We start from the raw sequence: 15,441 nt of genomic DNA on the forward strand, positions 1-15,441 counted from the left end.
GAAGAAAAACTTGACCTCTCTGATGTCACCATGCTGATGATTGCTTCACTGCCACCATGCTGATGTTTGTATAAATATTCTAGACTTTATCATACAACGAACTTGCGACAAAATAATACAGAAACTTCTTGGTCAGCGCCTAAATTGCATATTACCGTTCAACAGTTTGGATTTGACTTTGACTTTGAAAAGCCTTTGTACATTTTCTTAGAGTGACCTTCAATAAGTTAACGGTATGACTTTTCAGTAGTGATAGACACCATACAAAAAGTTCTGGTCGCCAAAAACATTAGCGTAACCGGTAATTTGTTAAGCTACTTGAGTACTAACCATCACCGGTTTATAGGAACGGTTCAGAGCAGAGGCGGACCTATGTTAGTCAAAGGGGTGTCAGGTGACACACCTTTTATTTAAAAAAAAAATTAATATATATGCACATTCTGTAATATTGAATGATTGAACCACGTTTAATATAATTTTGACACACCTTTGATCTCTAACCCACTAACTCTCTTATTATTTAATTACAGAAAATTTTACTACAAGCCCAGTAACTAACCCACGTATTTTACAAGTATATTTAATTAATAATTACCTTAAACTTAAAAGCCCAAATAAATTTAGGTTAGAAAATTGTACCTTTTACTCTGTAATCGAAAACGTTTGTCATCTTCTTTAAGAAAATATCAAGCAAACCAGACTATCAATCGTCATCAAAATAGGCAAGCCCCTTTTGATCTTTAAAAAAAAATCTAATTTGCTTTTAGTGATCTAGTTATCTAGTTAATTTATTTTAGTAGTAATATTTTCTACTTTATAATTAGATGAAGTTTTGAATATTGTATAGGCTATAAGTTTTTCTTAGTACGTAACTTTTGAATGTTGTATATTATTCAATTATTAATTGTATTATATTTTGTATACTTCTATTGATTTTTTAACAGTTGGTTTGTCGTTCCTTTTTTCAGTTGAAGATATGGAGAAATTTTTGATAAATTTGAAAAGAAAAGCTCCATCATCACATCCTCCATCATCACCTCCCCCATCATCATCTCAGAGTGATTTAGATGATCTAGATAATTTAACATGGGATCCTGCTGATCGGAAAAGAATATCAGAATATAATGCGAATCAAAAGAATGAGGTAATCAGAAAATATTTGATGAGAGGTCCTTGTCAACCTCGTGGTCATATTTTCAAACAATCAATGAAAGGAGGCGTGCTAAGACGCTTTAATCCTGCTTGGTTTGATCAGTTTCCAAATTGGTTAGAATACAGTGTGAAGAAAGATGCAGCTTTTTGTCTATATTGTTACTTGTTCAGAGACAATGCTGGTAAAGGTGGAAGAAATGATGCATGGACCATTGACGGTTTTTCTAGCTGGAATAAAGCTAAAAATATTTCAGAGCATGTAGGAGCTGTTAACAGTTTTCACAACAATGCAGCAATGAAGTGTGAAAACTTGATGAAGCAAGGTCAGTCTATCAAGCATGCTTTTCATAAACAAGATGATATCACGAAAAATGAGTATCGCATTCGATTAAATGCTTCTATTGATGCTTCAAGATTCTTGTTGCGCCAAGGGTTACCTTTTCGTGGGCATGAAGAGAAAGACAAAACTGCTAATAATGGTAACTTTGTTGAACTCTTGAAATACACTGCCGAGCAAAATGAAGATGTGAGTAAGGTTGTTTTAAGAAATGCTCCTGGAAACAATCAGATGACTTCTCCAAAGATTCAGAAAGATATTGTCCAGTGTTTTGCAGAAGAGCTAATCAAAAGCATTATTGATGAAATTGATCATGATGTATTTGGTTTGTTGGTGGATGAGTCTGCTGATGTTTCTTATAAAGAACAAATGGCAGTTGTGTTTCGGTATGTGGACAAGAGTGGGATAGTCAAAGAGAGATTCATAAGTCTTACTCATGTAAGTGATACATCTTCATCATCTTTGAAATCTGCAATTGATTCTTTGTTTGCTAAGTATGGATTAAGCATTACAAAGGTGAGAGGGCAAGGTTATGATGGTGCAAGTAACATGAAGGGTGAGTTCAATGGGCTAAGGTCATTAATCTCAAAGGAAAACACATCAGCATATTATGTTCATTGCTTTGCTCATCAGCTTCAGTTAGTTGTTGTGGCAGTTGCCAAAAAGCATTTTGATGTTGGAAACTTCTTTGATATGATTTCTCTGCTACTGAATGTGGTGGGAGCTTCATGTAAGAGGAAAGATGCGTTCAGAGAGAATCACAAAGAAACGATTGAGAAAGAAGTTAATGATGGAGAACGCAAAACTGGAAAAGGGTTAAATCAAGATGTTTCTGTTCAAAGACCAGGGATGACTCGTTGGGGCTCTCACTATAGAACTTTGCTGCGTGTGGTTGAGTGTTTTTCTTCTATCGTTAAAGTGCTTGCATGTGTTGAGAAGGATGGCGCAGATGACTCAAAAAGACGTCAAGCATATGGTCTCCTCAGTTATGTGGATAGCTTTGATTTTGTGTTCTATTTGCAAGTGATGGTTCACCTTTTAGGAGTCACAAATAGTTTGTCATTGGCCCTTCAAAACAGAGATCAAGATATTTTGAACGCAATGTCCTTAGTAGCATCAACGAAAAGACAGTTGCAGAAGTTTAGAGATGATGGATGGAATGCTCTTATGCTTAAAGTTTCTTCTTTCTCTAAGAAGCATGGTATTGAAGAGCTTGATATGAAGGAAGATTTCCTTGACACAAGGAGGCGAAGGAAAAAAACAGGAGTGACAAATGAACATCACTATAAGGTTAATTGCTTATATGCAATTTTGGATTTGCAGCTTCAAGAATTCAACGACCGCTTTAATGAGGTGAACACTGAACTACTTATTTGTGCTGCTTTATTATCTCCCATCGATTTGTTCTCTCAGTTTGACCATTCAAAACTGATGAGATTATCGACTTTCTACCCATCTGACTTTAGTCAGGGAGAGTGCATATCTCTTGATCAACAGTTAGATGTCTATATTGATAACATTCGAAGTGATGAAAGGTTTACTCATTTAGAAGATCTTGGAGAACTTGCTCGTACTTTGGTGGAAACACGGAAACATTTGTCATTCCCTTTGGTTTATAGGCTTCTGAAGTTGATTTTGATTTTGCCGGTTGCCACTGCAACTGTTGAGAGAAGTTTTTCAGCCATGAAGATCGTGAAGACAGATCGACGAAATCGGATTGGAGATCAGTTTCTGAATGATTGCTTAATTTGTTTTATCGAGAAAGATGTATTTGAAAAAATAACGAATGTGACTGTGATGAAAAGATTTCAGGATATGAAAGATCGCAGAGTGCTTTTATAAAATATTTGTTTTGTCTTTTTGAATATTTTTTTTAATTATATACTGACACATATTAAAAAAATTCCTGGGTCCGCCACTGGTTCAGAGCCTCTCCATACGTAATGTTTTTGTTTTCGTTTTCGTTTTCACAGTGCGATACGATACAATCGTGATAGCATGTAATTTTTTATTCAACCATTTGACAAATATTCTTGAGCTAAGAGTTTGTTCTTAAATCTAATTGTACTTATATGACATTCGTTACAATGAAGCTTTCAAAAAAATGACAATGGCCTAGAATATACTATAGTTTTACTAGAAAAAAAATCAAAATATTATCAGTATTTAGTATTAGCGACATGTTAAATTTGGAAAACTATACATCAAATTAATAGTATGTAACACGTGTACACATGCAAGCACGCAGAAATTACAGTTCAACGGTCACACCCCAGAGGCTATATATAGAGGCTCTATTCCCACAACCTTATACTCAGTCTTCTTCTTCATCTTGAACTGTAACACAATACAGAGAGTGAGAGAGACAAATAGCAAACCAAAGTTTCAAACCCATTTCTGAATCGCAGTTCTAGTAATAATTTCTCCAAAAGGTTTCATTTTTGGTTTTTGGGTCTCAGTTTTCTCAACCATGAAGAGACTCCAAGGTTTCAAGATCTTTAAATGGATCATCCGAAGTAGAAGAATCCAAACCGGGAAACGCCAATGCCTAACCGGAATTCTCAACCCGGTTTCAAGAATCTGCTATTTAGCACGGTGTCTACGTCGTGGAGCCAGTAGACTGTGCGGAGGAAAGAAAACGGTTCAGACACGGTTGGGTAACGACCCGGAGTCGCTGGGTGTTCCCAAAGGTCATTTAGTGGTACACGTAGGAGAATCAGGCGATGATACACGGCGCGTGGTGGTTCCGGTGTTTTACTTTAACCATCCTCTATTCGGGGAGTTGCTGGAACAGGCGGAGCGGGTTTACGGGTTTGACCAACCGGGTCGGATTACGATACCTTGTAGGGTATCGGATTTTGAGCAGGTTCAGATGAAGATCGCTGCATGGGATCATTGCCGACGTAAGTGGAGTTTCAAGATTCTATAGCGTTGACTTACTAAAATTTAAATATTTTTAGTTTTTTTATATTTCCTGAGAATAAAGTCAAATGTCACAGAGAGATGGGAACTTTCCCTTACAAGGGGGTTCGTATGATTAGTCCAGTGTCCAATAGATGTACAAATATTAAGAAAAGTGTCGTTCGGATCTGAATTATGTTCCATATTTAGTAGAATGAACAAAGAATAAAATTTCTAAAGTTATTTTATTCAAAAATGGAGAAAACCGATTGTTGCCAAAAGCATAGAATGTGATATATTAATTTGATTCTTATTGCATCTGCTGGGGTAGCTCAGTTGGTTAGAGCGTGTGGCTGTTAACCACAAGGTCGGAGGTTCGACCCCTCCCTCTAGCGAAATCTACTTTTGTTGATTAACTAACTAACCTTTTTGGCTTTTTTCCCAACATCTAAACCAGAGATAATATACCCACCAACTACCAAGAATGACCCTGATACGAACACTCCCTCAAATTGTTACAATCATTTTACGTGTTTTGAACCTGCTCGTTTCTTCAAATGCAAAGAACTTTACTTTTTTTTTTATCTGATCTAGGTTATTAATTCTTTTTTTTTTGGTGTGGCATGTTCATGGGAAATCCATTTAACTTTTCACATAAATATTATTTCAATATAATTAAGACTTTTTTATATTTTTCGAGAAAAAATGTCGAAAAAACGCTAAACTTATAAAACAAATTGAATCAAACAAACTCCAAACTTTCAAGTAAACAATTTAAACTTTAATTTTAGCAATAATTTATTTTTAGTTTTTCTATTATGTTAATTAGATGAAAAAAAATTCAATCATTCAATTATGTTAATTTTTTGTGTGTATTCTAAACGCTTTAACCAATAGAAAATGAGAATAAAATAGAAAAAAAAAATCTGTTAATTTAGAATTTTATTTTAGACCTAACTTGTTAGCCATATGTGATACTTAATTTTTAGGCCTATTCAAGACAAACATTTCATTAAAAGTAAATTTAAAGATTTAATCTAAATATTTGTTTATAATTAATGTAAACGAATTTGCTATGTGATCAAAATGGTGGACCATTAGTTAAAAATATATATACTATTTTTATTGATGTCAAAAAGTTACGAATGATCCAATGATCCGGTGACTCATAGAGCAATCCGGTTCCTGTTTGGACCAGGTTAAAATCATTGAGAAAATATAAAAAAAAAACATCACCAAAATAAATATCAGAATCATTTAGGAAGAAAACTTAAACTGTTTAACAATAGAAAAACTGTTGTCCATTAAATTTGAAGAACTTACAAACATTTTAATTTTAAGGGCTAAATGTGGTTGGTAAAACCCATAATTTGAACGACGATATTTGATCTACAACTATGTGGCCACTGAACATATTTCGAAACAATATGAAATTCCAAACTGTGTTTTGGCAAGTATACCTGCCCCATTGGTCCTTTTACCAAAAACAATTTACAATTTATTGGTGTGACAACTGGTTCAACCCAGGAAAGGATTGTGATGTGGATGCATATTTGGAAACTCCTCCACATCCTTAATTTAATTGATGAAAATCATGCCGTCTTTGAAAATAATAGTTGCTCAGTTTCTTAAAATTTGTTATTTCAACATATTTTCTGCTTGTTTGGTAAAAAAAAATGCATTTTATATTTATTATACAAAATAAGTATTTTAGAATTTCAATGTAAATTATATTTATTTTCAATTTAATATTAACTGCAAACTGCATTGATCTTATAAATAATTTTATATATCTTAAATACTAAATCACATAGGTATAATTGATAAAAACATAAATGCTTTTTAATAATTTTTAATACTTTTTAATATATTTTTTAATATATATGTAAAATGTCAAAATGACAATTTTTTTTAAAAAAGAGTATAAAAACGAAATATATGACATATGGTCAATGGTTGGAAAAACCAAACTAAAATAGGAGCCACAACTCTAAGTTAAGATAATTTAATCCTTAAACCCTGATAGTAGTGAATCTTAACTTCGTATTCGTCCAAATTAATTCAGAAGTGGATTTGGTTGGGTGTTTTTTCTCTAACAATATAAATACTATTCCCTCCGTTTCATTAAGATAGAAGTTTTAGAAAAAAAAATGTTTCATAAAAATATATTTTTATGTTTTCTATACAAAAATTACAAATTTCAATAAAATTAATTGAATTTATTGAAAGATTATTGGTTTAAAAACATTGAAATTTATAATTTCAGGAAACGATGCATAATTAATTTGTAAAACGTTTGGGTCTTACAAATTGAGTTAACAATTTTTTTGATCTGGCTAAACTGATTCCAAGATAAAAGTAAATAAAAAACATCAAAGAAATTTAAACGGATCAACAAATTCAACTCAAGAAGTAAGTCCACACACTACTTCAATGGCAAATAATTTTATACGTTGGGTGTAGAAGAGATAACTAAGCTGAAATCCTCCCATGGATCCAGTGGGGTCTTTAGAAAGCTCGAAATATCCTGATCTTTGAGAACAGGGCAGTTTCGGCATCTACTGTATTACATATCGCCTTGTCTGGAGCAAGGGAATGGCAGATGGTTCATGATACTATACCGGTTAAACCGCACACCTCCACTATTACTGGAAACCAACCGATCTTTCCACCTAATCTTACTCTTGTTAACTCTGATGCGTCTTGGTTTCAAGAATCCTCCGCTGCAGGGTTCGGTTGGGTACTAGAAGAATCACAGCGAGGTATACTCATCGAGGGATCTACCCATTCCGACTTTGTCTCCTCCCCCTTTGTGGCTGAAGCTTTAGCCTTAAGGGAAGCCATGGTTGCAGTACAGCACTCTCCTAACGTCCGGATGCGATCCGACAATCTCAAGTTCATTAAAACTATCAACTCGAAGTCTTTTCCTATGGAACTTTACGGAGTTCTCAAGGATATCAAGTATCTATCCTTATCTTTCGATTTCATCTTTTTCTCTCATGTTCAGAGATCTTGTAATGTTCTAGCAGAGAAACGCTCTCCTCTTTGCCACCCCACTCTGTATTAAACTTTATGAATGAAGTGTTTGTTGTCCAAAAAACTAAGAGCATCAGTTTTAGTTGAAGATATATCTCAGTGAGTTTTTTATCAGTAGAAAAAGTTTTAGCAAAAGGATAGTGGACGAGATGAGATTTTAAATGAAAATTTATATACAAAATTTGAAAGACTCTTCATGAGAACGCTCAACTTTGTATAAAATAATTATATATTTTCATACTGTCAAATTTAACTAGATATTAAGTTATAGTATTAAATTATTATTGTATTAATTAATTATTCAATGCTCTAAAACCAGCAAGTTATTGATACATCGTTGTTTCTGCTTGAGGTTATAATAAACTAACTTTTCGAGGGAGTTTTTAATAAACTAACTTTTCGAGGGAGTAATCTTTTAAAAAAAGCACGCAAAATGATGAATATGATTTTTTTTTTATTAATTTGTACACTAATATTAATTCTCTTAAGGTTACAAAGTACGCATACTGAAATATACTGTAAAGAGTTTACCAAAAAAATAAAAATAATATACTGTAAAGAGAAGATAAAATTTACAAACATAAGCAGGAGAGGACATAGTGTCTCAAACTCTTGGAAGTTTGATTCTAACCTTAAGTTGGACCCTAATTGGAAAAAGTAAAAACGACATTCATTACGACTTCTTGGTCTTTGGAAATATCAAATATGAGAATAATTATACATTATACAAACCAGATCTAGTTGTTTTTTTGGTCAAAACAAACCAGATATAGTTTAAATTATATTTTATTGACTTTGACAAACCCTATGTACACCCTACCATAATTATAATTATAATACTTGAAACCATGGTGCCCCTTGCTGCTTTACATGGATTTCTTCGCTACTATTTGTATACGTGTATACAGTGGCGGACCCAGGAATTTTTTTAATATGTGTCAGTATATAATTAAAAAAAATATTCAAAAAGACAAAACAAATATTTTATAAAAGCACTCTGCGATCTTTCATATCCTGAAATCTTTTCATCACAGTCACATTCGTTATTTTTTCAAATACATCTTTCTCGATAAAACAAATTAAGCAATCATTCAGAAACTGATCTCCAATCCGATTTCGTCGATCTGTCTTCACGATCTTCATGGCTGAAAAACTTCTCTCAACAGTTGCAGTGGCAACCGGCAAAATCAAAATCAACTTCAGAAGCCTATAAACCAAAGGGAATGACAAATGTTTCCGTGTTTCCACCAAAGTACGAGCAAGTTCTCCAAGATCTTCTAAATGAGTAAACCTTTCATCACTTCGAATGTTATCAATATAGACATCTAACTGTTGATCAAGAGATATGCACTCTCCCTGACTAAAGTCAGATGGGTAGAAAGTCGATAATCTCATCAGTTTTGAATGGTCAAACTGAGAGAACAAATCGATGGGAGATAATGAAGCAGCACAAATAAGTAGTTCAGTGTTCACCTCATTAAAGCGGTCGTTGAATTCTTGAAGCTGCAAATCCAAAATTGCATATAAGCAATTAACCTTATAGTGATGTTCATTTGTCACTCCTGTTTTTTTCCTTCGCCTCCTTGTGTCAAGGAAATCTTCCTTCATATCAAGCTCTTCAATACCATGCTTCTTAGAGAAAGAAGAAACTTTAAGCATAAGAGCATTCCATCCATCATCTCTAAACTTCTGCAACTGTCTTTTCGTTGATGCTACTAAGGACATTGCGTTCAAAATATCTTGATCTCTGTTTTGAAGGGCCAATGACAAACTATTTGTGACTCCTAAAAGGTGAACCATCACTTGCAAATAGAACACAAAATCAAAGCTATCCACATAACTGAGGAGACCATATGCTTGACGTCTTTTTGAGTCATCTGCGCCATCCTTCTCAACACATGCAAGCACTTTAACGATAGAAGAAAAACACTCAACCACACGCAGCAAAGTTCTATAGTGAGAGCCCCAACGAGTCATCCCTGGTCTTTGAACAGAAACATCTTGATTTAACCCTTTTCCAGTTTTGCGTTCTCCATCATTAACTTCTTTCTCAATCGTTTCTTTGTGATTCTCTCTGAACGCATCTTTCCTCTTACATGAAGCTCCCACCACATTCAGTAGCAGAGAAATCATATCAAAGAAGTTTCCAACATCAAAATGCTTTTTGGCAACTGCCACAACAACTAACTGAAGCTGATGAGCAAAGCAATGAACATAATATGCTGATGTGTTTTCCTTTGAGATTAATGACCTTAGCCCATTGAACTCACCCTTCATGTTACTTGCACCATCATAACCTTGCCCTCTCACCTTTGTAATGCTTAATCCATACTTAGCAAACAAAGAATCAATTGCAGATTTCAAAGATGATGAAGATGTATCACTTACATGAGTAAGACTTATGAATCTCTCTTTGACTATCCCACTCTTGTCCACATACCGAAACACAACTGCCATTTGTTCTTTATAAGAAACATCAGCAGACTCATCCACCAACAAACCAAATACATCATGATCAATTTCATCAATAATGCTTTTGATTAGCTCTTCTGCAAAACACTGGACAATATCTTTCTGAATCTTTGGAGAAGTCATCTGATTGTTTCCAGGAGCATTTCTTAAAACAACCTTACTCACATCTTCATTTTGCTCGGCAGTGTATTTCAAGAGTTCAACAAAGTTACCATTATTAGCAGTTTCGTCTTTCTCTTCATGCCCACGAAAAGGTAACCCTTGGCGCAACAAGAATCTTGAAGCATCAATAGAAGCATTTAATCGAATGCGATACTCATTTTTCGTGATATCATCTTGTTTATGAAAAGCATGCTTGATAGACTGACCTTGCTTCATCAAGTTTTCACACTTCATTGCTGCATTGTTGTGAAAACTGTTAACAGCTCCTACATGCTCTGAAATATTTTTAGCTTTATTCCAGCTAGAAAAACCGTCAATGGTCCATGCATCATTTCTTCCACCTTTACCAGCATTGTCTCTGAACAAGTAACAATATAGACAAAAAGCTGCATCTTTCTTCACACTGTATTCTAACCAATTTGGAAACTGATCAAACCAAGCAGGATTAAAGCGTCTTAGCACGCCTCCTTTCATTGATTGTTTGAAAATATGACCACGAGGTTGACAAGGACCTCTCATCAAATATTTTCTGATTACCTCATTCTTTTGATTCGCATTATATTCTGATATTCTTTTCCGATCAGCAGGATCCCATGGTAAATTATCTAGATCATCTAAATCACTCTGAGATGATGATGGGGGAGGTGATGATGGAGGATGTGATGATGGAGCTTTTCTTTTCAAATTTATCAAAAATTTCTCCATATCTTCAACTGAAAAAAGGAACGACAAACCAACTGTTAAAAAATCAATAGAAGTATACAAAATATAATACAATTAATAATTGAATAATATACAACATTCAAAAGTTACGTACTAAGAAAAACTTATAGCCTATACAATATTCAAAACTTCATCTAATTATAAAGTAGAAAATATTACTACTAAAATAAATTAACTAGATAACTAGATCACTAAAAGCAAATTAGATTTTTTTTTAAAGATCAAAAGGGGCTTGCCTATTTTGATGACGATTGATAGTCTGGTTTGCTTGATATTTTCTTAAAGAAGATGACAAATGTTTTCGATTACAGAGTAAAAGGTACAATTTTCTAACCTAAATTTATTTGGGCTTTTAAGTTTAAGGTAATTATTAATTAAATATACTTGTAAAATACGTGGGTTAGTTACTGGGCTTGTAGTAAAATTTTCTGTAATTAAATAATAAGAGAGTTAGTGGGTTAGAGATCAAAGGTGTGTCAAAATTATATTAAACGTGGTTCAATCATTCAATATTACAGAATGTGCATATATATTAATTTTTTTTTTTAAATAAAAGGTGTGTCACCTGACACCCCTTTGACTAACATAGGTCCGCCTCTGCGTGTATATATACATATAATGTACATATATTTATATGAACATGATTAATGCTTGTGGGTTGTTCTCATCCGTAAGAGTTTCAATATGTCACGGTGAAGAGTCAAAACCCAAAATCATGAACACCAAAGTCTTGGCAGTAATCAAGAAACATCAAATCCTTGCCGCCGACCCTTTCCGGTGACCAAATCGGAAAGTCTGCTCTGGCGCCGGGAATATTATCTTCATTATATAATGTTCCACCAACACCATAATAATTACTACAACTCCTCGAAGCATCAGCTTTAGCAGTGTCGTCCGACCATAAGTAACTAAACAATTCTTCATCGTTAGTAATGTTACTAAGTAGTTGATTTTCATTGTTAATGGAACTGTTTTGACCAGTAGCAGTGCTGCTGCTTTCGTCTTCTGTAGTCGTGCTATTAGTCTGTACGTTTTTGGGGCTTCTGCTCTTTGGTTCCATTAAGATATTATCTGAAGTTGAAGAACTACTATTGGGATTATCAGTGTTATTAGGTTCTTGGTTGAGAGGTTGATGAGTCACAGGGTCGATTCCCATCTTAACAAGTTTTTTCTTGATGTGAGTATTCCAATGGTTTTTTATTTCGTTATCTGTTCTTCCGGGTAACCTTGAAGCTATCTTAGACCACCTATAATACACCAACGATTTAAAATAAATATTAATCACAAGAATCATATATATTAGGAAGTGTTGGTGGAGAGGTCCAAATCTTGGAATATAAAAACAAGAAATTGATGAAATAAATTAACTATCTTCCGAAGAGAAAGACGTTACTTTGTCTTGAAGTTTATTTCATAGAAATATAAATGTAAATGGAAAGTTTAATTCCCTATATGATTCTACTATTTGACAATCTTATTTGGAACTGTCTAAATTTTTATTTGGCAAAATATACACAACCCACAACATGTTGGATAATTTAAATATACATGCAAATTAACTTCATAAATTTTCCCTACTATACACTATCCCAACCAATGTTTATCTTAGGTCTCTAGTTTTTGTTTTAAAACATAAGATTTTAAATCTAACACAGATGTAAACCTGTAAAGCTTCGCGTAAGAATTATGTGGAATTAGTATATAATTAGTATTTAGGTTTACTTGTTGCCGAGATGAGCATGTAGATCGATGACAAGTTGTTCCTCATCGTGAGAGAGAAGGCCTCTCTTCAAGTCAGGCCGGAGGTAGTTGGTCCACCGGAGGCGGCAGCTTTTCCCACAGCGGCGGAGACCGGCCAGCTTTGGCAAAGCACGCCAGCAACAATGGCCGTTGGTGAGTATGAAGTTTATGAGCTTCTTGTCTTCCTCCGTTGTCCATGGCCCTTTCTTCACCTCTAACTTGTCACAGCATGGCTGCCTCCCCATTAAATATTATTGCGTATAAATATGTTTGATTGCATATATGTTCGAAGGGATTGTGAAGTAATAGAGAGTTGGGAGAGGGAAGAGAGGTGCGAAGATTAAAGGTATTGAGGATGGAAAATCTCTTGCAAGATATGTCAAAAGCTTACCAAAGCTCACCCACCTATATATAATTAACCTTATAACCACACATTTTCCCAAAATTGTTAATAAATAAATTAATAACTTTGCATTTGCATATATAAGGGTTTTCATTAACCCTATTAATTCTAGAACATAACAAAAAAATTAGTGTCATCATGACAAAAACAACTTTAGAAAATATAAGAGATGTGGTTAGAAACATTAAAATGATGTTAAAAATATGGTGCGTTAGCCAGGTTCACATTGGAAGTTTTGGGGGTGCGTGATTTATATACCCTAGCATGCAAAATAACGTATAATTTGTTAAAAGGAATTATACTATGTTAAAACACGTAAAAATGAATGATTAAATTTATTTTTGATTGCATATACAGTATATATATATATATATTAGTGGTTTGAAAATCACACGTGATAGTCGAAAATCAATATATTAACATATCAATATATAATATATGCATGTTAAAAATGGAAAGTAAGCAAAGGTTTCTTTATACAAGCGATGATGTTGTCTTGATATTTCTTTATAGTCACTAAAAAGAACCACCAAAATATTTATTACCGTCTCTTTTTCAGAAAAAAAAAGAAAGAAAAAGAATTGGAATCTGTTTAGAATTTATGATGTAACGTATCGTATATATATACCATTCTTCACTTCTTCATAGTTTTTTTTTTTTTGATCAAACACTTCTTCGTAGTTAATAATAGAAAAAATAAAGGAGTATATGGTCTAAATAAGTATCATGCATGTGCTTCGCACGTATATACGGTATGCAGTTATTCAAGAAGACTATGAAATCTTTGTTATTCGATTTCTTATGGTCTATTGTTACGATGTGTATCGTCAATTTATCTTTTGTTTAGCAATGTTTCAGTCTAGTGGCTTTGATGTATTCTCCTTGTGAAGTTGAACTATTTTAAATTTCTAACGAAAGTTTAGTTTGAACAAAAAAAAAGGGTCTGAATAAGAGTATCATGCATGTGCTTCATATGTACATATAGATAATATTTAAGGTACATATATAACATATGTATCATGATGGGGAAAGTTCAACAGTTAGAGAGGAACTTTTGTATCTTATTTTATCTATGATTTTATATATTATCATACATATGTAGGCAATTGTTCATTTAAATTTTATATCGTAGTGTTCATTTTAAAATACACAATTGATCAACTGCGAGTCAATTATCTAAAATGAGTTTCCTATATTAACAAGATTAATCTAGTAAATAATGATTAAGGTCAAGAAATATATTTAGTCTTACTTTGTTAAATCTGTCGCAGAGGCTCAGAGAAAAGAGTCCTGGGGATGTTGCGTTTGGTTGGTGAAAATGACTTCTGAACTAATACGAAAGGATAGGGTGCGTGCCTATGTACGCAATCACACGTGCGACTCATACATTTGGACACGAATACTTGTTCAATATCAAATAAATTAATCTAAATGTATTTTGTATTTACCATAAATTTTAATAGCTAAAACTAGTAACCACATTTGTCCAAAAAGAAAAAATTAGTATCCATGAAGTTTATATTAGTTGACAAATTATGCATAGTCAAGTGAATTTTTAGGAACTAAATTTAGTGGCATTTGTAATTGTATATAAGTTTTATTTCTCAAAATTACCATAAGATATTAATAAATTAAAACCAAATTTAATATTTTATGTTTTTATAAAAGTTATATTTAGTTAAAATATTTGTATTTGATCATTCGACTATTTATTGTTCCAAAATTCATTTGCAATACCTATTGATCATATAAGAATTTGTCCATGGTTTAGTTTTTAGGATATCATATAATTCGTTTGATCCAGTTTTGATATGGTAAATTAGAACAGATCTAGAGATACGGAAAAATACTGTAAAATATCAGATAATCTTCTACAAAAAGGATATGCTAGTATATAATATTTTGAAATACTGTTATAAAATGATGAAACATGTGTAGTATCACTAGTATGCCAAAATAAGAGTTGTGACCAACTTTTAAATGAATACTAGATTTTGATCCGCGCTTTCAAAGCGCGGGATTATTTTCAAAACATTCCAAATTTATTTGATAAAAATTTGTATTTTAATTGTATCTACACTTAGATATTACAAATGAAAAATTATATTCAATGTCTTGAAATCCGACCCGACCCGCAATTAAATTGCCAAATTCTGTGGTTCATATGTAATCCATTTTAGTTTTTTTTTTAACTCTTATTTAAAATTCTATAAAACCCGTAACAACCGCTAAAACCCGAGATCTGGTTATCGGTTGAACTGATAGATGACCCAATATGTAATCCGGTTTGATTTATTATTATATTTAGAGTATTGTAATATATATTCATGAACGTTCAGATGAATAGTGAATATATTATGAAATTGATATTCCAATTTTAATACAATTTTAGTCCAACTAAAATTCCATCTTGTTAATGGATTAATATTTGAGTGGATGCATACTAAAAAATAAAATAGATTTGAGCATCAATAATGTGTATACGTCTATTACAAATTAATGATTTACGTTTGCA

General features: G+C 33.0%; 4 protein-coding genes and 1 non-coding gene across 5 annotated transcripts; 3 read left to right on the top strand and 2 right to left on the bottom strand.

Annotated features, from left to right (window-relative positions):
- Positions 1-917: 917 nt before the first annotated feature.
- Positions 918-3,444, top strand: LOC103828390 (zinc finger MYM-type protein 1-like). The gene has a single exon (XM_033288058.1). It carries the CDS (start codon positions 977-979, stop codon positions 3,329-3,331), a length of 2,355 nt encoding a protein of 784 aa, XP_033143949.1. The 5' UTR covers positions 918-976; the 3' UTR covers positions 3,332-3,444.
- A 292-nt stretch (positions 3,445-3,736) lies between these two features.
- Positions 3,737-4,646, top strand: LOC103861322 (auxin-responsive protein SAUR32-like). Its single transcript, XM_009139023.2, has one exon. The coding sequence runs from the start codon at positions 3,960-3,962 to the stop codon at positions 4,416-4,418; it is 459 nt and encodes a 152-aa protein (XP_009137271.1). The 5' UTR covers positions 3,737-3,959; the 3' UTR covers positions 4,419-4,646.
- Positions 4,647-4,711: 65 nt separating this feature from the next.
- TRNAN-GUU lies at positions 4,712-4,785 on the top strand. Its single transcript has one exon. It is a non-coding gene; the product is annotated as a tRNA-Asn (tRNA).
- Positions 4,786-8,074: 3,289 nt separating this feature from the next.
- On the bottom strand, positions 8,075-11,030 carry LOC103861320 (zinc finger MYM-type protein 1-like). Its single transcript, XM_009139022.3, has one exon. The coding sequence runs from the start codon at positions 10,763-10,765 to the stop codon at positions 8,411-8,413; it is 2,355 nt and encodes a 784-aa protein (XP_009137270.1). The 5' UTR covers positions 10,766-11,030; the 3' UTR covers positions 8,075-8,410.
- Positions 11,031-11,253: 223 nt separating this feature from the next.
- On the bottom strand, positions 11,254-15,441 carry LOC103861319 (protein ODORANT1-like). The gene is made up of 2 exons (XM_009139021.3): positions 12,506-15,441; positions 11,254-12,030 (listed from the first exon to the last, which is right to left on the bottom strand). The coding sequence occupies exons 1-2, from the start codon at positions 12,766-12,768 to the stop codon at positions 11,484-11,486; spliced, it is 810 nt and encodes a 269-aa protein (XP_009137269.1). The 5' UTR covers positions 12,769-15,441; the 3' UTR covers positions 11,254-11,483.

The sequence above is a fragment of the Brassica rapa genome, chromosome A03, assembly GCF_000309985.2.
Source record: "Brassica rapa cultivar Chiifu-401-42 chromosome A03, CAAS_Brap_v3.01, whole genome shotgun sequence".
NCBI lineage: Eukaryota > Viridiplantae > Streptophyta > Magnoliopsida > Brassicales > Brassicaceae > Brassica > Brassica rapa.